This window comes from Scardinius erythrophthalmus (genome assembly GCF_964197995.2).
Source record: "Scardinius erythrophthalmus genome assembly, chromosome: 8".
NCBI lineage: Eukaryota > Metazoa > Chordata > Actinopteri > Cypriniformes > Leuciscidae > Scardinius > Scardinius erythrophthalmus.
This window is the reverse complement of record NC_138228.1, coordinates 38,680,166-38,707,574: the sequence shown is the minus strand read 5'-3', so window position 1 is coordinate 38,707,574 and position 27,409 is coordinate 38,680,166. Positions and strand designations below refer to the sequence as shown.

At 37.2% G+C, this 27,409-nt stretch overlaps 1 protein-coding gene across 1 annotated transcript in view; it reads left to right on the top strand.

Moving 5' to 3' along the window:
- The first annotated feature begins 5,919 nt into the window (after window positions 1-5,919).
- Window positions 5,920-27,409, top strand: part of tnfaip8l3 (tumor necrosis factor, alpha-induced protein 8-like 3) — a 42,625-nt gene continuing 21,135 nt past the window's right edge. Inside the window, exon 1 of the mRNA XM_081372190.1 lies at window positions 5,920-6,196. Coding sequence (XP_081228316.1) covers window positions 6,151-6,196 — 46 coding nt within the window. The 5' untranslated portion in view covers window positions 5,920-6,150. The remainder of the gene's footprint in view (window positions 6,197-27,409) is intronic.

Below are 27,409 nucleotides of genomic sequence, written 5' to 3'. Positions count from 1 at the left end.
CTTCACAAAAACTTACATAGTTTTTAGGGCATAGTATAAGTTGGCGAATTGGGATGCAGTAGCCTACTAGTTTCCTTGTCTGTTGCTCATTTAGTTTTCTCGTTTAGGCTACCCCAGCATATTTAAGCCCAATTTCTTCAGTTCTGTGTTGTTAAAATTGTGGTACAAGTGTTCTTGCTCTTTGTTTATTAAATCTCCTGTTCTACTGTCATTCTCTCTCTCTCTCTCTCTCTCTCTCTCTCTCTCTCTCTCTCTCTCTCTCTCTCTCTCTCTCTCTCTCTCTCTCTCTCTCTCTCTCTCTCTCTCTTTTAATTATAACTTTTATGTTTCACTACTTGCTGTTGTTTGACTATTTTTTTATCTTCTTTTCAGACCATTAATCAACTAGTAAAAACTGCAGCCCTAGCTTTCATTTAAGCATGTTGAAAGTCACTTCGATTCAGGCGTGAGAATAAGTGGTGATTTCCATATTTGTGTAGGCCAAAACAAAACAGAATCAGTAGACAATCAGCAGAAATAAAAAGCTAACCTATATACGAACTGCACCACAGTCGCTCCACTTCAGCACTTCATGCACAATCCTGTGAGACAATTCTGGATTATAATGATACCCAACCATTTTGATGACAGACTATGGCTCAATCATTTGAGAATGACCAAAACAACATTTGAGTTACTGTGCAATGAAATTGGTCCGCTGGTTAATCCAATTATCCAATCACATTCTCTGTTGAGGCAAAGTCATGTGAGATTTTTGTTGACCATCGAGGGATTTATCCGGTATGTGTTTCCATCGTAGTTTATGCGCAAATCATCTTATCAGATAAAAAATTATCCACCTACATTTTTTTAATGCAATATCCCAAAATGCGCATAAAAATAGGTGGATGGAATATAGGCTAGCTACTGACGGCACTTCAGAAACTTTAGTCACATTGTTCTCAAATGCATCTAAGTTGAGTCTCATATTTTGTCATAATTGTTTTGTTTTTGTACTCTCAATTATTTTCTCATCTAATTTTTTGAGGTAGCAATGCCTCTCTTGCCTCAATGAAGAAAACAACCCTGCCGTGAAAATAGCACACAGGAATTATGAAGTGAACCGTGAGCTTCCTAAACCAAACGGCCTGTAAAAGCAGTTCTATGAATAACAGGGAAATCTATCAGATATAATAAGAGTTGCACACTCACATTCAAGTTCATTCGCCATTTACCAGAAAATCAGAGGCTTTTAGAGCCAGTTTTGTGGTTCGCCTGAACTCAGGATTGTTCTGGCATTGCAGATTTTGAATTGTATTTTTGATGGTGGGGTTTCAGGGAATGTATTTGGCAGTAACTTATTGAGCCATGCTGTTCCCTCCAGGGTTTAATCTCAGAGTGAATTAGACAGCAATTAACTCCCATTAAAGTGTGGTTTCATCTCTTTCTGTCTCACTGGCAGCTGCATAAGTGTGTGTGTGTGTGTGTGTGTGTGTGTGTGTGTGTGTGTGTGTGTGTATAATAGACTGTATCTGTACAGGATTAATGGTAATTAATGAATGTTGTTAGTTGTGTCACATAAGCAGTAACCATGGACAATGTTTACTGGACAATACATGCTGTATAATATATTACTTGCTATTTTTTTAAACAATATGCAGTGATGTTTCCCATGTTGCATAATTTATTGTTTAGCTATTATTAAATATTTGTAAAAAAAAGAAAAAAAAACATTCATACTACACTTTTATTACACTGGTACACATTGTAGGCCTGCTATTGTAATGGATGCACATGGTTTTAGAACTTTTCCATGGCAATCTATGCAGAAAGACTTTAATGACAGTGATTGCTGGGGAGCACACCTTGGCAGGGAGAAAAAGTGGTTGTGATGTACTACCACTGTAATAAATGTGCTGAAAATAGCAACTCTTGTCAGGACTAAAGGGGCGGTTACACTACAATTTACGTTCCATTGACTTCCATTCATATGCATGCGAATTTGTCAGACCGCAAACTCAAGCTCATGCGAAAAGTTTTGCATTTCGCTGCGTTCCAAAGTTCAAGTTTGGTGATGTCTGACCTGCGAATTCGCATCACATAAAGACGTGTGACCAGTAGAAGATCAATACAGGGGAACGTAAATGACTGTTAATAATGACTAGTTTCTAAGTGTCCCATAATATTATTGTTGTAGACTACATTACTCCAGGGCTGCAGGTGGTAGTGGCTGTTCTTAGTGTTTTAACTGCAAAAAAAAAAAAAAAGACAGACAAAAAAAATTTCAACAATGTAGGTTGTGAAGAAACTAGAAAAACAAACTAGAAACTAGAGAGACTCCAGGTGCTGAATACAAAAGGGCAAATTTCAATCACTGTCATTGAGTACATGTATACATTCAACACATTTGTAGCTTTGAAAACCCAACAGGGAATAAAACATGTTCCACCAAATAAAAGAAAATGCCATGAATGATGAAGAGTCAGCCTTGATTGGATAAAAACTACAACATCTTCACCTATGAACGTTTTTACTATCAATCTTAAACTGAACTTTGGCGTGAGGGATTTGAGACGATTGACTGCTTCACTGGACTGGACTGGGACATAAATTGGACTCAAAGCGAGAAAGTTCATGACCATCTGTCTATTAAGATGTGGCAGCTGACCACACACACCCTCAGCCTGAGGCACCTACACACCATCTGCCACCACACTGACCCTGCTGAGAGCCACGAGCTATCAGACACTCCTGAAGGACAAACAGACCACAAGACAGACACAACGACAGCTGCACAGACAGACAGACAGACAGACAGAGAGAGAGAAGCTAATAAAGAAAACACAATTCTGTGAATTTCACAGCAATCAGAACACATTTGACTTTAATTTACAGTGATGTGGAACAGGATTTTGCACCAATGACATTTCACTGTGGGCGGAGTTTTCAGTAGACAAATGTCTGTTTCCAACAGTGTGAGCTTCAAAATTGTGAAAGTCATTCAGAGGTTTGTTTGAATTATTATTATTATTATTTTCTGTTATCTGAGACTAAAAAGTCAGAAATGGTCCACTTGTAGATATATGAATGGGAAATATGGATATGGAGATTGAAGCCTGGCCTTACTGCTAAAAAGAGCCAAAAGTATTTTTGTGTACTTTAGATCAGACATGCGCATTATCTGGACAAGACTGATTTTTTTTTTTTTTAAGTATTCACTTAGCAGACATGTTTTGTCCAAAGTGACAATTTGTCATAGCCTTGTGAAAAAGAAGTGTGCTTAATTGTATTGCCTGTGCACTTGTAATATAGGCTACTTCAAATCTTAAAAGTATATACAGTATTTTACTTGCAGTTAATACAGTATAAATGAAATAAAAGAGAGTGCTCTTTCATAACTTAACCAACTTGGTAATGTCAAATTAAAAGTTTTACTTTAAAGTACATTTTAAATCATTCAGTTTTAATACTTTTTTGTCATGCTATAAAGTAGTACACTTATTTGGATGTGTTGACTGTAAGGCTTGCCCAATCGGTCCAACGACAGTTTCCGATAAGCTGGTGAAGGTTTACTGCATGTTACTGTCTTTTCCGCATGGCAAAGTAATTTGATTCCAATTAAACTTTTATCTGACTCCATTTGATCACAACCTTGAATTTAGGTTAGAATGCCAAGGTCATTTATATAATAGTTTAGCAGCACATTTGATTATTCTGTTTAACTCTTTACTCTTATTCTCATTCATTCGGGTGCCAAAGTCACACAGGGTCCTCACACCAGCTGTTCATATTATGTGGGCCCACAATCACAAACTCATCAGTTTTTGGTTACTAAACAGGTAATTGGTTAATATCTTAGACGGTCACATTCACGCTTACTCTATCTAAGATATTTTGTATAGCCCCCTTGGTTGTATATACTTGAATTAAAGTAACGTTTACTTCAGTCAGAGGTCATGGCCACTACTACAGATTTATATCCGACCAATAAGACAGTACTTCTCTGATTGTAGCTTTGGTTTCCCACGCACACTAAACTAGAGTAACATTACATTAAACAGAAGTAAGACTCTGACAACATTTTGCTGTCCTAAATGGAAATTCCCTTTTTGTCTTTACATCCCAAGTAGACTTAAATTAGTGCCAAATATTAGCCGGAACTCTAAAATCGTAGTTGGTGTGCCCTATGCTCCACTCAAAACTGGACGTTCGTCCGTTACTAATCTGGACATGGACAACTCTTCTGATTATTCTTTTCACTCCTCTATCAGAAATCTTGCGAGGAGCACTGGTCGAGGCAAATTTATGGTGAAATTATTGTCTTTCCACTTCCGTATTATGGCCCCAAAAGTGCTCACTGGACCATTCAGAAGCTTAGAATGGCGCCTATAACCAATGCCATCATTAAAATTGCAACAATTAGGTTGCGAAGGTCTTGAGACAGCTCTTCGCTTTTACCCATCATGAGATGTGTCTTGTGTGACTCCTTGGCAATGAGACCTTTTTGTAGGCCATCATTTGGGACTGAACCAGCTGTTATTAATTTCCACTGACAGGGGGCTGGATTGCTTTTTAATTACTGTAAGTTTTCAGCAGTTGTCTTGGCTTTCAATGCCTTTTTGCACCTCCCTTTCTTCATGTGTTCAATACTTTTTCCCTGTGTCATTTCACATTATTACACATAACGTAATTTCTGAACTTATTTTTGTTTGTTTCTTTGTATGTATGGGTTTGGGTTGTTATCAACATCTGGTTAAAATTTCATGTCAATAGCACCTTTGGAAATATATTTACTGAGAAAAATGATGACGTGTTCAATACTTATTTCCCCCGCTGTGTGTGTGCGTGCGTGTGTGCGTGCGTGCGTGCGTGCGTGCGTGCGTGTGTGTCTGTCTGTCTGTGCTTGGACAAGTTAAAAAAAAATTCTTTAAACGAAGACAAAAGTGAGGTGATTGTGTTTGGTCCCCCTTGTGTTTTTTAGGCCAACAACATATGTTTGGGAAGCATATCTGCTTTCAGCTCGTCACGAGTAGGCTACGGGACAACAACAGGATTTTAAATGTTATAGAAACTTAATTCCGACAAATGATATTCATATTTCCATTCAAGAAGATATGACCTGTACTTGCATAGCTGCCCTGCATGGGACATTATGAATGTGGCACGAGTCTTAAGATATATCTATAAAATAATATGTAGTTATTACTTTTGGAGGGACAGAAATCAATCTGAATTCAAGCTTTATATTTATGACTAATCAATCTAAAGGTGCCGGGAAATTAAATCATGGCACAATATGACTGATGGCACAATGAGAACGCACACAGTTCCAAACCCGTACCCAGCGATGATACAGAGCTGTATGTCAAAGGCAGGAGACGGGGAAAATTCAGAAAACTATACAGCCTCTACTTTATACAATGAAAAAGGAATTCTTTCATCACAATGAAAAGCTACTTCAAATGACCATCAAAGGAGAAAGATGCTTTTTGCCCCATAATGGTGTAGTTACGTCATCTACCAGCAGGGGCTAACTGAACCACACTAGCCAGCCAAAACTCTGACCTGTTGACAGCACCTATTCCCTCTGTTACTCTATTCATTTTTGAGCCGGATGGTGTGGCAAAGACACTCTAAAGCTGCACCTTCAGCACTGCTGTCATTTGCCATTCACTTGTCCATCCAAAAAGTATTTTCTAACATTAAAAACTAAACTTGCCCCTTAAATAGCACACTAAAATGCCTGAATGAAAAAAAAACTCCCCAACATACAAAACATTCCTCACAGGCAAGAGATCAACTCAGAGAGAGACAGAGTTTTCCTCCTCTTGATGTTTTTGTAGGCATCACAATGTCGAGCCGAGGGGAGAAGGGGGAGGAGGGACAGAGGGAGAGAGAGAGAGAGAGAGAGAGAGAGAGAGGGTGGAGAAGGAAGCAAACGAGAGGAGAAAGTGGAAGCAAGAGAGTATCAGTGAAAGAAGGCAGTCTGACTGCACAAAAAAGGCGCTCGGCAAACAGCGCGCACTCATTGAGTCAGTTAAATTCTGAACACGGAGGGCTGGTGCATTTGAGCTCAAGAAAACAGTTTTCAGTTAGGAGGGACAGGACAGAGACAGACAGAAACAGAGGAAGTGGAGTGAAAAGAGGAGAGGAGAGGTTCTTTGTGGAGAGATGGACTCAGATTCTGGGGATCAGAGTGAAGGAGAGATCTCTCCAGGTAAGGGATAGGTCCTTTCTTTCTCGTCTTCTGTTTCTCAAACTTGGTTTGCAGTTTCTGGCAGCGCAGGCGAGCACAGGCACGTGCTGCTACTTTTCTCATTAACACATTTAACATTCATCATAGTACTCATCTTCCTTGCCCGGCGTGACAGCCTTTGACAGGGCATTCCCCCGCCAAGCGCTCATGTTTAGTCTCTTCAGAGCTTTTTTACCTGTGTTTTTGCCTTCGGAGGAAAAGTTAATCTGGGAAATTTGAGATGGCTGAATGCAAGGGTGCTGGAAAAATGAACAGCAGCACTTTGGTTTATGGCAAGGTTCACAGACTCTACTTATTATGATACAAGCTGGCAGACTAACCTAAAACAACCTCGTGATTGTGATAAAGAATAAGCATAATCTCACTGAAAGAGTTGTGAAAGAATCAGATCCAAAGACACAAGGAAAAGGAGGTCTCTTTAATATTTCAGTTGTTTATTCTAGACAGATTATCCTGCTTTGTTTCCTGAGAAAAATAACCTAGTAATGTGTCTCTTCTAGAGTTCCAGATGAGATTTCAACAAACTGTGCTCAGAATTGCCAAGATACCAAAGGCTAAGATCAAAAGTCAGAGATCTCATTTGAACTCAATTTTTTTTAATCAAAATCTTCCTAGAGCAAATGATCTGAACTGAACATTCATTTTATAACTCTGTTCACTTACTCTATGCCAACGTATGGTTAGATAATCAGGCAGATACTTCAAATATATTCATAACCAAGAACTTCTGAATGACATGCAAGTATTGTTAGTTAAATACAAAATTTTGCAGTTTCTTTGTATTTAGCAACAAGTTTTCACAAAAAATCCCACACACTTCCTGAGTTGAAAGAATTTAAATGAAGAACCTGACCACTAGATATTTAAGTAAATAAATGATGACCAAATTGTCACATTTGGCAGAACTATTCCTGCAGGACTCTCTCTATCCATTGCTGATGAGGCATAAATGTGGTAATGTCAGTTGTATGTGTAAGGCATTACATTCAGCTTGAGGTCCTCTGGTACTGTGAGGTTTGGCTGAAGGTCTCACTCAGAGAAATGTGGACTGGAGAGGGAGATTCTCTTTCATGTTTCTGCTCATCCATTGGCTGATCAACTTCTGCTGTTTATTTATTTTTCATTATCTTGGCTGAATAAGTTACCAGTTTGCCTCAGACGGCATGGCCATGGACCACCCAAAACCATTGGCAAAAAAATGTCAAGTTCTGGCAGAAATGATTGGATGGTTTCAGTCTTAGATGGTCTACACAACTTTGGGGAACAAGGACATGCAGGTTTATTTCTTATGCCTACCTGGACTGGAAACCTACAGCAGTAATTTGTCATATAATGGAGAAGATTGTTATAACTGGATGTAGAGTGTAGTTGAGTGCACTTTTGGCATTTTAAATTGCAGTTTCATGAGTCCCGACTCCCATTTAATCATTTAACTGTAAAGGTTAAACACGTTTGTATCCTTGTGATGGTCTGGCCATTCATCCAAGGTGTTTCCCTGCCTAAGGCCCAAGATGCTGCGATAGGCTCTAGCATCCCTGCAATCCTACATAGGACAGCGAAGAATAGATGGATGGTTAAACAAGTTTATCTCGCTGGCTGCGATGGAGGAGGGTCAACTCAAGCTCTAATATACCCCTATGGGACTACTATGCATGGAGATGATTACAGGCAAGACACCTAAAGTATAGATGTGGTGTTGGGGAGGTGGCGGGTTGCCGGAACAACTGACACCAGAGTAATGTAAGTGGCTGCTTGAATGCTCTGGTGGTTAATTAGAAGATTAGATGGGAATGTCTACTCTTCCGGAATGTATGTTTAGAAACTTAAATTAATTTAATTAAAAGACCAATTCACATTGCACCGACAGACACTGACCATCTGGGACAATCACCAGATTACTGTACGTCGCTGTTCAATCGGTAAAAACAAGCACCAACCAATGCCAACAGACGGTGACGAGTAACACACTGATCTGTCAAAACCCTACGAAGTGTGTGTGTTGCTGTTGGTCGGTGTATGTCGGTGCAGTGTAAATTTGCCTAAACGTGCCTACCCAGACAGCAAAATAGTGTTGACCCAGATCCGGCCTACATCTGGTACGCGTTAAATCCACATGTACCACCGTATCTGGGCCGACACTATGTTGCTGTCTGGGTAGACTACGGTGGTGGAGAAATGCTGGAGAGTTTGTGCAGTCCCAGTAAAGTATGCCAGATACAGTAGCCATACTCCGCTGTAGATTAGTTTGCCTTAGATTCATCAAGGGATAAAGATCACACTGAGCAGTGCAATTGCGGCCAGCCGTTTCCGTTCCACCCTACATACACATGTTCTCCTCATGATGAGTAACTGCAGAGCTGATTAGAAACACTACAACGTAAAGCCACATGTGACTCTGCAACTCAACTTCTACAGCTCAGAGGATATTTCCAGGCTTTTAAAGGAGAGCTCAAGATTTGTTGAGTTGAAGTTGTTGTCTAAAAGCACAATGCGAGCCTGCTATTGCAGTGATGCTGCTGCTTCACTTACACACTGCTTATATGTGCATCAAAGATATATATACAGTATATATACAGTATGTGTGTATTTCTTTTTCAAAAGGGTTGACTAAAGTCTGACTGTGGGCATCAGGTATAGAGGAACAGATTTTCTCAGATTGTTTGCGTTGACTTGGTCTGTGTGTGTCAATATAAGTCAGTAGGGAATTTGAAACTGCAAACACTGTTTGCAATGTCTGTTTTTCCAAAACCCAGCAGTTTTTGGGTGGATACTGCGGAAATGTTTTGCATTGGGTCAGGGTGTGTGTTTTAGTAATCAAAGGCTTTGATCTGCTTCCTGGGACATGTGTCCATTAGATTCTCAAGAAATGTGATGGGTAAGCGTGGGTGTGTTTGTTGTGTCAGCAGGCTTTAGCCTTTATCTCTGAACAAAAGCAGTTGTTCTTCTTAAATTGAGGTAAAATTGCCTTACAACATTTGTCATTTACACATGTAATGATTGCATAACGCATTCCAACCATGTTAGCACTAAAATTCTGTGTAAAGCTGCAACGTCATTTGCTGAAAATCACCTTTAAATGTTTTAGCTGGAAATATAGGATACACTCTTAAAAATAAAGGTTCCAAAAGGAGATTTTTACAGCGATGCCACCACATATAAGTGTATAAGTGTAATTATACACTTCACTTTTAACTGAGTTAAATCCAGGTTTTATCCTCTTGAGATCCAGCTGTGCTAGATTTATCACCTTAATCCATGAAACAGTAACAAGCTTCATTTTGATCTCTTTGCACTGATATCTGACCACAAGACCAACCAGCACAACTAACACACTGCACAGAGAGACAGTGAAGCCACGTGTGGACCAGAATAAAGGCAGGCATCTCTCTCTCTCTGTCTCTTTTTTTTTGCTGTGTCCTGCCAGAGGAAAATCAGCCCCACCAAAAAGATAAAAGGAAACCGAGAGAGTGAGAGAGAGAATGAAAGAGAGTTTTTCCTCCCTCTGTATGAAGAATGTGTGTGTAAATGAGAAAAATAACTATTTAAACACTCTTCTGAGCTCTCTGGCACTCTATATTTAATTCCACAAGGGGGAAAAAGTCATAATTTTAGCTCAAAGACAGAAAAGGGGTGGGGGGGAGAGAGAGAGAGAGAGAGAGAGAGAGAGAGAGAGAGAGAGAGAGAGAGAGAGAGAGAGAGAGAGAGAGAGAGAGAGAGAGAGAGAGAGAGAGAGAGAGAGAGAGAGAGAGAGAGAAATTGTGCTGAATTAGGGGAATATTTTTCATCCACATTTAACAAGAATCACATCAGTGAAAACAGACAAAAGTATGAGTGTCTATAAACTCTCCCTGAGGCGTACCACAGCCATTTCCACTGCTCTTTCCCATTAAAGAGAGGAATGCTATAGTAAAGCTCTGTTAATTGAACTGCATGGTGTCTGTCAGGGTTTTATTAGCCTCTGTGTTTACAGTGTGGCCAGAGTATTCAGATAATGGCAATAATAATAATGACATTAGCATTTCCAGAGGGAAATAGCTGTGATCAAAAGGCCGCAAAAGACGTGTTTAAGCTTTAGATAATTTGACATGATCTATGCAAGCGCATATGCAAATATCATCATAGTTATATTATCATGGTTACATTTTAAATGCTTATGTTTCTTAGAATGTATGATAGAAACTTACAAAGATGGATAGCACCTTATTATAACAAAGTTTGATTGTGGTCTCAATAGCAAACACCATGTAACCGTACTATTTATATTATGTTTCTGTAGTATGCAGAATGTGTAATGTGAATTTTCCATATGCATGAATGACCAACATTTTAATGATGGGTCGATCATGAACAATTCGTTCATTTTGAACGATTCTTTTGTATGACTCTGGAATAAGGAGTTGTCTCAGAGAGCGATTCGTTCATTTTGTGTTGGCCACGCATTAGCATTTGCGCAACAACCTTTCGTTTGGAGCTAATTATAAAAAAATATATATATGATTAGAAATTGACATGTTTTTACATTGCTTTAACTCATCAAAATAACTTATTGAAATTATAAAAGTTATACAAGATTCAACTCATTTTTTGAGTTTAATGTAGGCTAAGTCTAACTTGGATGTTTAAGTAATTTCAACTTAAATTACATTCAACTGACTCAAAGTTGATTGTGTAAATTTTTTTATTTTTTTTTTACAGATATGATCAGGAAACAGAATTGATTAGTTCAGCTTCTGAGTCTTTTGGTCCGAGTTGTTCCTTCTTTGTCATGTGACAGTCGCATAGGCTTTCAGATTGAATGAAATGATCAGTTCACCCCCTGAGTCTCTTTTATTTCACGTGACGTGACAGCCTTATATATTCTGTATTGGATACATAAATTAGTTTTTAATTCATTCATATATCCTTTAATTCGCTTAAATCCTGTATATATCAAGTTGGTCCTGAAAAATTTGGGCACAAGGTATGGCGTTCCAGATGTATATGACTTTCTTTCTTCAGATGAATAGTGACCCAGAAGCACAGTCACGTCTTGCGTGAGTTTTACAACACACTTACATTTAGTTAGTTAGATAGTTTAGTGTATTTCAGTCAACTTCAAAAGAAAGGAAAAAAAGAAAAACAATTTACAAGCAAACATAGAAACGAAAATTAAATTACGGTGTAAACAATATTTTTAAAAGAAAAAAAGCTTGACCGAAAAGGTGTCGGCTGAAGTTTATGCTTATTTCATTTATTTTACACACAACGCCAAAATACCAAACACCAAAGTCATCTTGCGTACATAAAGAATGACTGAAAGAAAAAGAAGCTAAATTCATTCAGGTTTGTATAATGTATTATTATTTTTTTTATATATAATTTCTTAAAGCTACCTATGGATTTACATGTTTTCAGTCTATCATTGAGACTATTCCACAGTTTACCCCCCCTGAACAGACAGACATCTCTGTTTGACATTGGTTCTGATCTGTGGTTTACTGAACATGAGTGTTCCTCTGAGCTCATAAGGAGTAGATTTCATCTGAAACAGGGTTTGGACACAGTCTGGAAATGTATTATTTTAAACACTATTCTGGCTATTTTAAATTCTACTCTTCTAAGTCATTACATTTTAATAGGTTAGAGTTTATGAATAGCTTGTTTGTTGGGTGATAATGATCTGTTTTATTTATAATTCGTATTGCGCGTTTTTGCAGAATAACAATTGGTTTTATTGTTGTTTTGTATGTATTTCCCCAGATCTCCACTCAATATGTCATGTATGGCACTATTAGAGACTATTTGTTTAGAGCCTTTGAATCAAGAATGTGTTTTATTTTGGACAGGATATCCAGAGTTATTGAAATTTTTGACTTTATGTAGGTTATGTGGGATTTTCAACTGAGCTTGTGGTCAATAATGACACCTAAGAATTTAGTTTCACTTACCATTTCTAGTTCAGTCATTTCAATTCTGATCTGGACATTTTTATTTATTTATTTTTTACTAAATAAAATAAATTTAGTTTTATTGTCATATTTAATGACAATTTATTAACATCAAACCATTTTTTTATGTTTTCATTTCTGCTTCCACTGCGTCCAATAGCTGTCCCAAGTTTTGATGTTTTTTTGGAAACAAAAATCTGGAATGGCATAGGTAAATAAAGAGAGAATTTTCATTTTTGGGTGGAGTATCCCTCGGATAGAGCTGCCATATTGGGTGTTCCAATTTCTCTTATTCATTTTTATATGAGTGGCATGTCTCTGCTATATATTACATCTGACGCTAACGTGTACTATTGCAAATTGCTGCATAATGCCTACTGCTACAGTACACAGTACAGCACAGTGGGCAGTATTCTAGTCCTTTGGGATCATATCCTCTTTCTTTCATTTATATGTGTTGTGGGTCTATTATGGTATATTGGAGTAGGTCTGCTCTTTAACTCCTGAGATTGAGGCTTTATGTATCCAAAATATTGCAGACGAACTCTCTGTCTTGATGTTTCTGACAGAATTGTTCTCCACGGCTCCATTTTCAAAATGAATATGCATAAGTCTTAAAAAGAAATGGCTTCTATAATTATAAAGCATCCATTTGGAGAGATGTGAGAGTGTGTGAGCCAAGAGTGAGCCAGTAACCCTCACACAAACACATCAGGGTTATGGGGAATCTGGCAGGACTGACTCAGGCTGAGAGCTTTTCTGGACAGGAAGTCCCCCACTGAGACTGTGGTCAGGAGGGGCAGCTTTAGTGGCATGGGTCGTCTGTACCTAGACGTTTGTTTTGTTTGCTTCTGACCCAGCTATTCCTCTTTATGTACAAAATAGCCCCCAGAAGCCAACTCTGGTTAAAAAAAAAAACTCCTTTTTTTACATCTTCAAAAGGAAGAGAAAAATAAAGTGTTACGAGAGACTGAATAATGTTTATTCTTTTCTTTTCTTTTCTTTTTTGAAATGCTAAAGGTTTTTAGGTTTTGGCTTGGGGCTTATCTGCAGTTCCAACTTGATTTAAATTTCCAGGGAAACAAGAAAGCATGAATGTCACTTACATCCTGCCATGATGCTAGGGTGTCATGCATGGCTGGTTGCCAGGATGTTGCTATGCTGTTGCTAGAGTGATGCCTAAGTGTTTTTAGCACACTTTTCTGGGTTGTTACTGTGTTCTGGGTAGTTGTTAGGCGGTTACTTAGTTGCCCAGGTCATAAGAGCTCACCTAGAATAGTTAACCCAAAAATGAAAATTCTGTCATCACTCTCACCCATGTCGTTCCAAACCTGTATAACTTACTTTTTGTCTGTAGAAGAATTATAATTCTATGAGCTTTTGTCGTCCATTTCATAATTCCTAGGATTGGTTAAAAAAAGGTATAGTAACACTCTCCTCAACAAGCTGCACCAATTGGAGCATAAACCCCCGGTTTCACAGACTAGTCCCAGACTAAAATGCATGTTTGAGCGGTTTTAACTGAAAGCAACTTACACTGACATATCTTAAAATATGTCAGTGGAATTGTTTTGTCTCAAGATGCACACCAGTAATGTTTTTTTTCTAAGGCATGTTTATAAAAGCTACTTAAAAGTCCTAATTTAACTAAGGCCTAATCCTGGCTTAGTCTTAGCCCTGTCTGTGAAGCCCGGCCTAAATGTGCTGAATGAGTAACAAGCCAAAGTTTAATACTTGAGGTTAGGGGTTTGTTCAGAGATGCAGACAGTAAACATTGGTATTGCTTGTGCGTCCAGAGATTTGAGCCTGTGGAATGTGTGCAAACATACAGTACACATTTGGTTGTCGATCATGGTGGATACTTTCCATTGACCTACAGTATATTGTTTTTATACAGAGAGTACGATTACTTACATAAGTAATAGCACACCAACAAGCTGCATTTTGAGGTATCATTCATGTTCGTAGCATACAGGGTCCTGAATGAGATGTGCACGTACAGACAGCTGTCAAAAGTTTGAAAACATTTAAATGTTTTTGAAAGAAGTCTCTTACTGTATGCTCACCAAGCCTGCATTTATTTACAGTAAAAACAGTAATTTTGCCAAATATTATTACATTCCTCTGATGAATTTTCAGCATCTTTACTCCAGTCTTCAGTGTCACATGATCCTTCAGAAATCATTCTGATTTGTTCTGAAAAATATATTAAATTTAATCTAAAATGTTTACTTTGAAGTTTACTTTTAAGTAAAACATTAATTTGGCATTATTACAAAGTTCGCCTTTTAAAAGTGTTCTAACTTAAAAAGTTAAAATTCATGAATAAAAAGTAATGGAAATAAAAATAAACTCTTTATATGGCCTACACATAAGTGTCCTTTTATTTCATTAATATTATATTATCTGCAAGAAGGCCTACCATTTATAAAAAAAATATATTTTTAAGATTTAAAGTTCACTACAAGTGCACATTCAATACAATTAAATGCACTTCTTCTTCACATCTCCAAATCTGAATGGCTTTCTTTCTTCTGTGAAGCACAAAATAATATATTTAGAAAAATGTCTCAGTGTGTGTTGTATTGGGCACTATTGACTTCCATTTATGGACAAAAACTGTTGAAACATTTTTTAAAACATCTTCTGCTGTGTTCCACAGAAGAAATAAATGAAAGAAAATGTCCCTTTAAGTTCAATACTTTGTTGACCCTAAATGGTTGATACATCTTAATAGGGAAGTGTGGGCAGATCAGATTATGACAGACTTGCTTTACTTATCTAAGCATCTTTTGCATTATATTAAGTGAGATATTTGGGTTCGTCTGGCATTTCAAGATCTGCTGGAAGGGACGTTAGCTTCCATTTAAAAATCAGCAGCCGGGTGCAAACCTCCTGTGGTTTCTGCCGAGTCTGGAAAACGCACGTGCGTGCCAGACAAGAGGGAGCGTAACTCTGCCCTCAAAGACTTCCTTAAATCCACATAATCACCCCGGGCTGTTCTGGCTTCACTTCTGGAGGAGGACACTTATATTTGACATTGGTTGGCCAGTCATCTTTCTACTCATGGTTTTCTTTCCTTTGTTGTCTTTTTTAGACTCACCAACGTCTAAATAATCATAGAGCATCTGCTCGCAGTGATATCACAAACAGCAGATGAACATTTAACTCTTTAAATCTCTCATTATGTGTGGAGTTGAGTATATTCGGAGCCATAATTAGATCTGATTTCATGCTAATCGTCTGATTGAAGTATATGCAAGATATTAAAGTTAGGAACTGTAAAAGTAATTTTAGAAACTCATTGTGATATCAAATATGACATTGAGCACACCACAGTGGGACTTTATAGGGTCAGTTGATATTCTGGGCCCAGTCCAGACATCTGTGGAGGCATATGGTGCCATCCTTTGATGAATTATTGTAGTATAATACACTGTAACACACATTAAAATAAATATTTAAACAGTGAGGAGTCATTGTTATGAAGTCACTACTGAAACAGTATGTAATTTCAAAGAATTTTAGCTGAAAGTATTACGGGTTTGGAACGGTGTGATTAATGACAGAATGTTTATTTTTGGGTGAACTATCCCTTTAATAGAAGTGTTTTGCAAAATACGCATATGGCCGGATTTTTTGGTTTTCGAACTAGTTTGGCAATATATTGGTTTTCTATCAGAGTTATTTCTCTGAAATACTCAGTGTTTATTATTTCTAGATGGAGGCAAACTGACCAAAATCACACACTATTAATTTAAAGGTAAGCTAGTTTTTTTTTTTTTCAAAGAATACTGTCAATATTAAATTGAGCTTCTGTTTTGAAATAGTTGTTGGAATAAAATGATGCATATAAACCCATTTAAAATAATTGGGGTCAAATTGACAGCTCTTTTCACACCCTCAGAACACATAATACTCATCTGTCAAACACTCGGTCAAAGCTTTCTCTAGTATTTTAGTCATCATTGTATAAGAGCACTTTCAGAGTGCATTTACACAACACAGTTGTGTCATTTACAAAGGATTTTTTTTTGTCTGAAAAACACAATATATTTGGCCACAAGTTTGCTGTAAATCATTATTTAGATTGGAAAGTCAATAGACTAGAGTGATGACGAATGATAATGAGTGACAGCATCACCCTGGTTTCCTCAGCAAAATGTGATTTTTGGATAATTGCAGAAAATAAGCTCTGTGACAAACAAAAGTTTATGATTCTTTCACACTTTGTTCATCATGATAATCTCAACAAATTAACACAACTTCTATGAATTCTGAAGCCTCTATGCAATCAGCAGAAGTAAAAAAGTTAAAAGTAAGCTATAAAACGACTACACAAGTTATGTGGCTTAACGTTACCACCGCAAAGCTTCAGACAACTCTTTTAATCTTTATTTAAAATCCTGCTGGAAAGTTTGACTTAGAAAAGTTTGCATGAGCCTGATTATAAACACAAGTGAGTAGATGAGTTTTCCTGTTTGGAGTGATGACGTTTAATGTCACCGGAAACCTGAGACACATAAAACCATATGAATATCACAAGTAGTAGATTCTTATGCCATAGAATTAACTGAAAATGTATTGAGCTTGTGTTAACCACAGACCTTATTTCAGGCAATTAATCAAAAACCCATTCATAAAACCCAAAAAAGTGCAGAAATGCTTACTCATTTCCAGGTTTTATGACTCAGTCCTGCAGCCCTCTATAGGGTAGTCTCGCGTAGTCAGACTTTCAGACTGATGCCAGAAGGTCTGGACTCCATAGCAGCTTTCATTGGCCAAGGACTTGCCAGAGGCCATCTGATTAACATGTAAAGCAACCAATCACAGTTAGTTTTGTTCATGTCATGTTCAGGGGCATGAAGATGTAACGCCAGTGTCCCTACAATAACAGGCCGGTGTGCAAAACACTAGGAGTTTATGCCGCAAACTTTACATTCTTCACATAACTTTTAAAAATCCAGTGTTTAGTAGATCCTGATAAGCGCTCATTGTCACAGTTGTAAACACAACAACGTTCTTTTCCATGAGGGGGTTTGGCCTCATGGCATCCTTGTTTCCAGGCGGACCGCTAAAGAACGCGACACACACGTCACCAGGACATCCTGTAGAATTCAACCAGTCAGATGACAACTTAGAAAATCCTGAAGTGTTTCCAGTTAAGTGTGCCATATGCATCAGATGTTCAGCCAGCGGTCCGTGGGCGTGACGCCTGGGGCTGAGGGGGTCTGGAGAACACTTCATAAAACATAGCACGACTCTGTCAATACTTTACCAAAAAAAATCATAAAAGCATAATGCAGGGCAACAGTCTGTGTACAATTAAATACCTTGAACCAAATAAACACCCTCAGAGGGCAAAGGATATCCATCTCTCTCAAACAAAACGCATTTAACAAGCCTGACGTCAAACCCTTTAATGTACCAGTGTTATCACATGACCTACATTTAGTCAGTCAATCATATTATCAAGCAATAAATTGATTTAAAAAAATCTCCACAGGGCAAAATCTAACATCTCTCAGAGTTGACAACTGACCTTTATGTTAAATCACACATTAGAGACACACACACCGAGAATAACCCATTTACCTTCTGCACTTTTAGACAAAGGTCAGTATGAGTCTGACTGGACTGATATCACATCAGATCACATAGACATGTGTGGTGATACTGGCTCTCTTCCAAATCCTAGTGAGTCACCTCACTGGCTACTACATAGGCAGCCATTGGAAAGTTCACATAGAACATGTTCTTGAGGTCAAAAACAGCTTGGCGGAGCACAATGGAATGGAACGGAATGTTGGGATCAGGATGTTTCTTAAAAAAAAGTCTGATGCATTTGTACACAAAACAATCATTAAATAACAGCGCAAATGGCTAACGAGAACTTGTCCTTAAGGCCTAACCAAAATGAAACTTTATGTGACTGACTTGAGAAGTAAACAAGAGACTCAAATATTTCACAACTGTATACCTTATTTCCTAACCAACAAAAAAAAAAATTCACTGACCTCGATGCAGTGAATTCTGAGATTGGCTTCTCCAAGAAGGCCAATCTCTGTTAGAGATTTCACATAAGGAAAACAATCTAGTTACATATTATCTAGAGCAACCTTTTATTGCTTATTGGTTGCCCTTGTGAAAAAGCAGTACCCTTTAACATACTTTTACAAAGAGTACCTATTACGAAAATAATGTTTTTTTTCAAAACAAATAATATACACACTGAATGGAATGTTTTCAGACACTTAACTCCACTAGTTTCACTCCTTCCTCATGATTAACGAGTATGACGGTGTTGAGACGACTTGGGTTGAAAAAATGATGTTAACAGTATTGAAAACAATCAGCAAAAGAGATCTTAATGTTTTGTTTTCTTTCCTGCCTGACTTTCCCTCTTCTAATCTATGCACTTTTCTGTTGTGATTTCTGTTTTCTCTTCAGTATTGTGTAAGAAGCCGTGACCATCAAACTGAAAAAACCAAGCACACTAGATCAGTCTTTCCAATGAGTTTTACTCTCCATCATTGCTCACACTTTCCCTCTCTGTCTCTTTTCTTTTCACATTTTGCCCATTTTTGTTCCATTCGCATTTCCTCTGTCTTTTTCCAGTACGGAAAGAGTGAAGGCTCCCAATGTTGTGCCAAGCATTCACTCACAGTGAACCATCTCTGCTGTGCGTCTTTTAAATGTTGACAGCTCCTCACAGGAGTAAACGTCACTGCAGAGTTGGTGCCGATCCCAGACGAGGAGGCCCACGGCTTTGCCGCCACCACACACAACTAATCACACCACAAACTTTATTACAGTGCTTGCAAGACCGCAATGCATTGATACTCCTCGAACATTCTGCTTTGGGTTTGTTCGTATGCCCTAACCTTGCTTTTTAAACTTATTAGACTGCTTAACGTTTACACTCAAACTTCAAACTTTTGTTGTTCATTCAGCCTTAAAGGGTTCATTCAGCCTCAAACTAAATATTAACTCATTTCGTTCTGCAAAACACTAAAGAAGATATTCTAAAAAAAAAAAAAAAAGTCAAGTCAGTGGTTAGTAACTTTAATTCATTTAACAGTTTCAAAAAATATTCTTTTTTGTTACATGGAAGAAAGGAATGCATACAAGGAATTCATTCTGGCACAGGTTTGGAATGGGATGAACACTAACTGCACACCACTGTTCAAAAGTTTGAGATCGGTAAGATTTTTAAATGTTTATGAAAGAAGTCTCTTCTGCTCACCAAGGCGGCATTCGTTTGCTCAGAAATACAGTAAAAACAGTAATATTGTTAAATATTATTACAATTCAAATAAACTGCTTTCAAATTAATATATTTTAGAATGTAATTTATTCCTGTGATGGCAAAGCTGAATTTTCATCAGCCATTACTCCAGTATTCAATCCTTCTAAAGGCACAACAAGGACGATAATGATAAAAATATAGTTCTGAAAGTTGTTCTAAATATAAAAGAATAGCAGAGTCCACAACTATAACGATAACGGCACAGAGGAACAATAACAGTCGTTGGGATCAATTTAAGAACGATTTTTGTCCAGCTGATGAATGATAAAGAAACATTGACAGCCAACCAGGGGTCTCATTTATAAAACTGTGCGTAGGAACCTTACTAAAAGTGTACGTGCGCCCGAAAGCCAAAAAAGGCGTACGCAAAAAAATATTCAGACTTATAAAACCGTTCGTACGCCAGAACCTGCACAGAATTCACTTTGTAAATCCCAGTCAGCGGAAGATTGTGCGCACATGCATCTCCTCCCCGAAATAACCATATATGGAGCTTACAACGCCTAGTTTTACTATGCAGATCCTCATCTGCATATCATTTGCATATGATTATTCATCCACGTGATAACGTTTAACGGTACAAGACACATTACATTAATAAAAATCAAGTAGTTGCCTATCCTTGCCTTGTTTTTGAATACATAAATCAAATAGTGTATAAAATACATTTCAGAGAAAGTTTTTCTCACTCTTTCCCACTGGCCGAATTGTATTTTTAATTGAAGCAGATAGGCCTTGGGCATTATTTGCACGAAACTATTTTCTCAGACAGTCTGGTATTATCATGATAAGCAATTATCTCTGTGGTTAAAACATTTAAACACAGCACAAAATATTTCTATTGATTGAATTTGAATATAAAAAATGTTGTAACTTCTCAGTAATGATTTCATGTTTAAGTGTTTAACTCCATTAATTTGAATGGCATATTTAATCTAAATGTTTATATCAGAAGTAAAACATAGTTTAAATCATTATTTTATTTATTTAAACTGGTATTTGTGTCAGTTTCACTAAACGGCCCAACGCGCTCGCTGGCGCGGACATTTAAGATGGGATGGATATTTGCTTCAAGTGACAGGCTTGGTGAGTGAAAGTATATTTGTATTATCTTTCTGTATATGTTTAATTTTCTTTAGATTTTCTGTCTAAAAGTGACCAAAAAGACACTTAACTCCAGCTCACCATCGGTGTCGCCAAACTGCTCCATCTCCAAAACGTTCGTACGCATGGGTCAGAGTTTGCGTGCAGGTGCGCAAATTTTCCCGTCAAGTTTGTTTTTATAAATCACAACTTATGCGTCGGAAGTGGCGTACGCCTCTTTCAGGGCCTGTTTTGTGCGTACGCAACGGTTATAAATGAGGCCCCAGAACGGGCCGTAAATGCTTATTAGGTGATCAAGAAAATTTCTTATTCTTATCACAGTTGAAAAGAGCTGTGTTGTTTTATTTTTGTGGATACTGTGGAGCATTTTTTTCAGGATTTTTGATAAATAGAAATTCATGAGAACAGCATTTATTTGAAACAGAAATGTTTGTAAAAGTCTTTACTGTCACTTTTGACCAATTTAATGCTTCCTTGCTGAATAAAAGTATTCATTTCTTCACACACAAAAAAATAATAATTGTAACTGACCCCAAACTTCCGAACAGTATGATTTCCAAACTGAATTGAACTTGAACAGTATTATTTTCCTCCCTGCAAGGACTGCTACTGTATTTCCTTGCAAATGCAATCTGACTTCCAAATTATAACTCTCAAATTCTACACAGCTGCCAAATATTTCCAGCTGCCAAAGTCAGATCATCGCTCGCTGTCTCTGTTTAAAGCGTTTACCGTACATGTCGTGATGGCTGGTTCAGAGTAGGAGAGATATGAGAGCAGAAGAAGCTGTTTTCATGTCGAGTCTGTCCCTCAGGGACCTCACTGGAGAAGCTTTCAGAAATCCTAGTGTTCTCCTCAGAGGAAGACAGAAGAAGGAGAGAGACAAAGAGCGCAAAATGAGTGGGAAGGAGAGAAGTAGCCTATGGCAACATTAGGTTTGAGATAGGAAGGTAAATATGTGTGTGTCTTCTCTTACTCAGAAACAAGAATTCCCTCAGTACAAATCTTTTCTCTTTTCTAAAGTGCAGAGAGCGTTCATGTGTTCTGAACATGTCTCTATTAGTGCTTATTAAATTAGTAATGTATGAGGCTTATAAAGAGATGCTGCTGTGCACCCAACATGTGGAGAAACATATACTCAGATTAGAATTTAAAGAAATGTTGGCCCGCTGTCAATTACAGATAATAACTTCGGTTTCACTTCCACTGTCTGTTGGAGGACCATCACAATAAAGAGTTAGCAGATATTAAGCAGACAGTTTACTGATACTAATATTCTAATGGTAGTTAGTTGACATGTAGTAGCAAAGTTACTTATAGTCAACAGAATGTTCAAAAGGGACCCTCCAAATAAAGTTTTACCATAACTTCAAGTGTGTACATGAATAAGAAACACATTTACACTTACAATGGAAGTCTAGCAGGCAGGCAGTACTGTGAATAAACTTCAGCTGGCTCTTTGTAACTCGTGACCACTTGCGACTCGTCAGGGGAGGTAATGGAGGCACAGCCGGCTACATATTCTGAGGTGAAAAATGGGAGAAGGATGAATTAATGTTAATAAAATGCTCCTCCAACGCAAGTGTCGTGAAGGGAATCTGTGCTAAGACGAGTCTGAGGGGAAAGAGAAAGGGAGGGGGGAGGCAAATTCATAGCCAGAGACTTTTCCCTCCGTTGGTAAGATTAGCCAATCACCATTGAGTATTTCACTTTTAGCAGTTAAAAAACTAGACTAGCCTCCCTTGGTTAGTTGTATCTTGGTTGAAGATTTGATCGCCAACAAATTTACCAAGATATCATTTGTGCAACAGCTATAAATTAAAAATGAAGGAAGACCGCAAGCCAAATTTGGATACAGACTACATCAATCACCTTCACTAAATGGCTGAACATGTTCTTTTAACACAGACATTTAAATTAAAAGGTTAGAAGGATGGATATTTTTCTTCAACTGACAGTCTAGGTGAGTGGAATTGTATTTATATTTTCTTGCTGTATATGTGTCATTTTCTTTTGTACATTTCATGTCGAAAAGTGTCCAAAAAATCAATTTAAATGCGATTAATAAAAAAAATAAAAAAGTCCTCTGGAGAGGGTCCGCAGACCACTACAATTATTGTGCCTCCTCTATTTTATAATCCACTAGTCGCCACTGCTCTTGGCCAGCTAGAAAAGTAAAACTGAACTACTTTTTTAATACAGTATCTGTGTGAAGATACCAGGAAAGGATGTGATGTAACTTACCGTAAAGCACTGCCTACTCTGTTTTCCAAGCATAACAAGTTCCTCCTCCTAGAAAAACAATTCCACGTCAGAAAGAACAATTTATACATAGAAAATAGATTTTTATGAAGCTTTTGCTTTTATTACAGTATGGTGGATCTAGTAAAGTCCCACCTTCTAAATAAAAGAGCCAATTATGTAAAGTCATCTTTTTTTTATTTTTTTTTTATTTAATGCCACAAAAACAGTAAGTATTACAGTCACATTTTAACATTAGCTGCCACATTTTTTTGCTTTTACAACATTACATGTTTTCAGTGCTTTTTTTGTTTGCTCCAAAAGGTTTACTGTATGTATAGTTTCATCTCATTTATAAAATGAGGAAAATTGTTTATAAAGAGCCCACATATTTTTATGTATATGGTATACTCCTAATAAAGTAAATAACTGTAAAATATATTGTCCTTTACTTTCAACACAGTCATTCTGAAAATAAAAAACATATAAAATACACGTACCTGTATTTCTATCATACACTCTAGTTTTCTTACTGATACAAAACTTGTTTTGCACTATCCATGCTTTGTTCCAATAATAGATAATACCAAATCTTGCTGCAAGAAAAGAGACAGAACAAACAACATTGCTTATAACCTTATTGCTACATTGGTGTTTTGAAACATCAAAATTATCGATATAAATATTTCCACAAAAATCATCAATGTTGAGCTTCTTAAAACTAACATCACACCCTTTGGAACAATAGCAAAGTCTCTTAGTTTAACTGGTAATCAGAATAAAAAAAATAAAATAAAAAAATTCAGTGTATGATGACAAATATCCATTTAAAGTCTTCACTTGATCTTTACGGTAGGCTACTTGCTTTTTGATGACAGCATCACTGCAGCTGCTGTTGGAAGCTCCCTATACCATAGAAACAGCCATAAAGTAATTGGTGTCTTGAAACTTGAGCTCAGCCTTTGCTTTACACCTGCCCATTGAATGGACTGACCTGAAATATAATGTTTTTTAAGCGATATTTGAGGATAAAAACAGCATCTATTCTTGTCAGACTTTAATGTTGATTTGAAATATGTTATTGAAATACAAAGCCTTATGGGTGAGGGTGAGTGATTAATGACAGAATTTTCTATATTTATTAACTAACCCTTTAACTGCTTGATTATTGAATTGTTGCTAAATTAGCCCCTCCTGTTTCCATTACTGCAAATATACTGTTCATACCCAGTGCAGAAAGTCAAAATAATTGTTTAACCAACATGTCACAGGTGCCTTTCATAGAAATAATGGTAAAAAAACAGCAGTGACCCCAAGGGTCTTATGGGACACGTGTCATCGTCATTTCTGACTCCTAGAAAGGGAGCACATTGTACATATGAATAAATATGAATGTACAGTACATTCTACATTCATATTTATAATACAGAGTTTTCCTAACAAATCACCACTCTCACCATTATTTGTTTATGTAAAATAACATATATATTTTTTTTATCCTGGTATAGCCAAGAGAGCGAGAGAGAGTTACAGAGAAGCGAGTGCGGAAGGGGTGTCAGAGGAGAGCAAGGGTCTGTGTTGTCTAGAGTCATGTGTTTTCAACACCTTTTTAATTAATTCTTCAGTGTTTGAAAAAAATCCCAGCTGACAGCTTCACACATTCACTGATACACAAACACACACACACACACACACACACACGCTTACGCACACACACGCTCACACAACAGAGAGGAAGGAAAAAATAGAGCTGAAGAAATCACACACATTAATATATCTGTGCTGCATTTTATACAACAAGACAGCGTGTGAAAATCAAACACTTACTGGCAGTGATGCTTTTTAATAGATTACTTATTATGGAAGTAATATATTTAAGTCAGTACATTTAAAATATAGTTACTTTAAATATATTATCAAATGACAGTACATATACATTCATAATCATGTACTTTACATGTGCTTTAGTCTGCTATAGTCAACGCATCAAAATGAGTGTATTCTTTAAAGCATGACAAGAGATTATTAAAACAGTATTCTATGTTCTTGCACTAGGAGACTCACACACACACACACCTTACACACATAACACACACAATTTAAATATTTTTTCGAATCTACGTAAAATTATAATACTGCTTTGCAAAGGCTAATAGTTGTGAGATGTAAATAGGTTAAACACTGACCAATGTCCTCCAGCTGTTGCAGAAATGATCAGAGTGTGCATACAATTTTTATTTCTGTACTTAAAAAGAAAGCATCAAAAAACTAAGCTGATCTGCGAAAGGCAAGATATTGCTTCTCAATCAGAAACGCTGCACTACTTTTTTTTTTTTTTTTTGTTAATGAAACTGTACAGAAATGTTCCAAGCTCCAAGTTCCAACTTAAACTATGACATCTCTGGATTTAATCAACCTATCAGAGGTGGTACTTGGCATGAAACGTTTAAGAACCACTGCTCTAAAATATTCTGAGCTCTAGATATGACTCGTATCCCTCCTTTAGTATGTCTAAGGGATTTTTTTAATCCATTATCATCCATCTAGTCATAACAACAATCAAAATAAATCTGATCACCTAAAAAAATTAAAGTTGATTATTCCTCAACAAGCTGCACAACTTGAGGCATCATGCTTGACCTCATACTTAAGGTCCCCCTGCATATGAGCAATATTAGGAATGCTTGATTTAGGAAACGCCGCTAATAATATCCTTCTCTTTAATACCTTATAAGGACTCATTTTCCAACCTTGGTAAACTAAATATATTTTTTCTCCTTGTCAATTGCTCGTTTACTATGGGCAATAAACATCAGGCACATTCAGTGATTGATTGTTACACTTTGAACTTTGGTACTGACCTTTTGATATGGTTAGAGATTAATGTATTTTTATGAATGAGAACTATCAGGATGCATGATGCATGACATTAAATGATGGATCCGATTAAACACACATACTGAACCCACACAAGCAAGCAGGAGACTGTGCTGATGGTGTGTTTTCTCTGCTTGTTGCTTTGAGCTGACAAAACAATTCACTTAGTTTTCAGTGATCTGTAAACACATAAAAAGTGAAAAAGGGGAATGTAAAAAAGTCCCACACTATATAGTGATAATATGTGACAAGTTCTTTCCAACTGCTGCGTCCAATCAGAACATGTACTGTCCTCCCTATGATCAGAGCCGACCACAACTGAACGCAACGACACACCTGCTGTCAGATCCTGGTGAAGTTATTCTCTGATCATAGACCTAAATCAAACAGTAGAACAGTTCAGTGACTCTGACTGTGACTTTTTGTGTTATGGAACAGGAAGCAGTAAAACTTACGGTAACACTTTTTTTTGACAGTGTCCTTGTTATGTTACATGTACTTACCATAGTAATAACAGTAAATTATGCATAATTACATGCAACTAACCCTCAACCAAATCCTAATCCTACCCTAACCCTATAGTAAGTACATGTAGTTGCTTAATATTACTCAGTACTTAAATATATAATTACACTGTAACAATGACACCTTAAAATAAAGAGTAACCAAACTTACAATAATAGCTCATCCAAAAATGAAAATTCTATCATTCACGTACCCTCGTGTTATTAAAATCCTGTATGATTGACTTTCTTCTGTGGAACACAAAAAGAGAAATTTTGTAGAATATTCCTGTTGGAGAGGCTTTTGGACTGTTAGATTCTAATTAGGTAATGGGTGAGTAAACCAACCTGGGAGCTTGTCAGAGCACAAGAAATTAGGCAACAGGTAATGGTACTGGACATTTGGTAATGGACAGGTAATGGACAGCTGGAGGTAGAGGGATGGGCCACAGATGTATATTCAAAGATGTAAATAGTCTGAAGAAAAATGTATTACAATAAAGATAATGAATAAACTAAATATATAAAAAATAATAAGCATTCTCTGTTACATAATACAACATAAAAATCCCAAAAAAACCTCAACAATCAGTGAGATTTCTATACATAAACATAGTGTAATATTAAAATATTGCTGATAACTTACAAAGCACTAAATGGTTTAGCTCCGCAGTACTTGAGTGAGCTCTTAATGCATTATAGTCCTTCACGTCTATCGCGATCTCAAAATTCCGGCCAGTTGATAATACCTAGAATATCAAAACCGACTGCTGGTGGTAGATCCTTCTCCTATTTAGCACCAAAACTTTGGAACAGTCTTCCTAACATTGTCTGGGAAGCAGACACACTCTGTCAGTTCAAATCTAGACTAAAACACATCACTTTGACCTAGCATACACAAAACACATTATAGACTTCTATAATTCAATGTTAGGCTGCATAGATTAGGTCAGCTGGAACCGGGAACACTTCCCATAAATCCTGATGTACTCGTTACATCATAAGAAGGATGGCGTCTACGCTAATATTAGTCTCTCTGTTTATCCCGAGGTTTACCGCAGTCCGCCGGATCCAGGCCGTATCCAGATCTGATGAAGGACCTGCGCCTGGACACAATGACAACGCAGTCCTGAAGTCTGAACTAGTCTCCCCTGTGAAGGCCTCCTTCCCTTCCCTTTACCTCTGTACAGATAAAACGTTGTCGGGATAATTC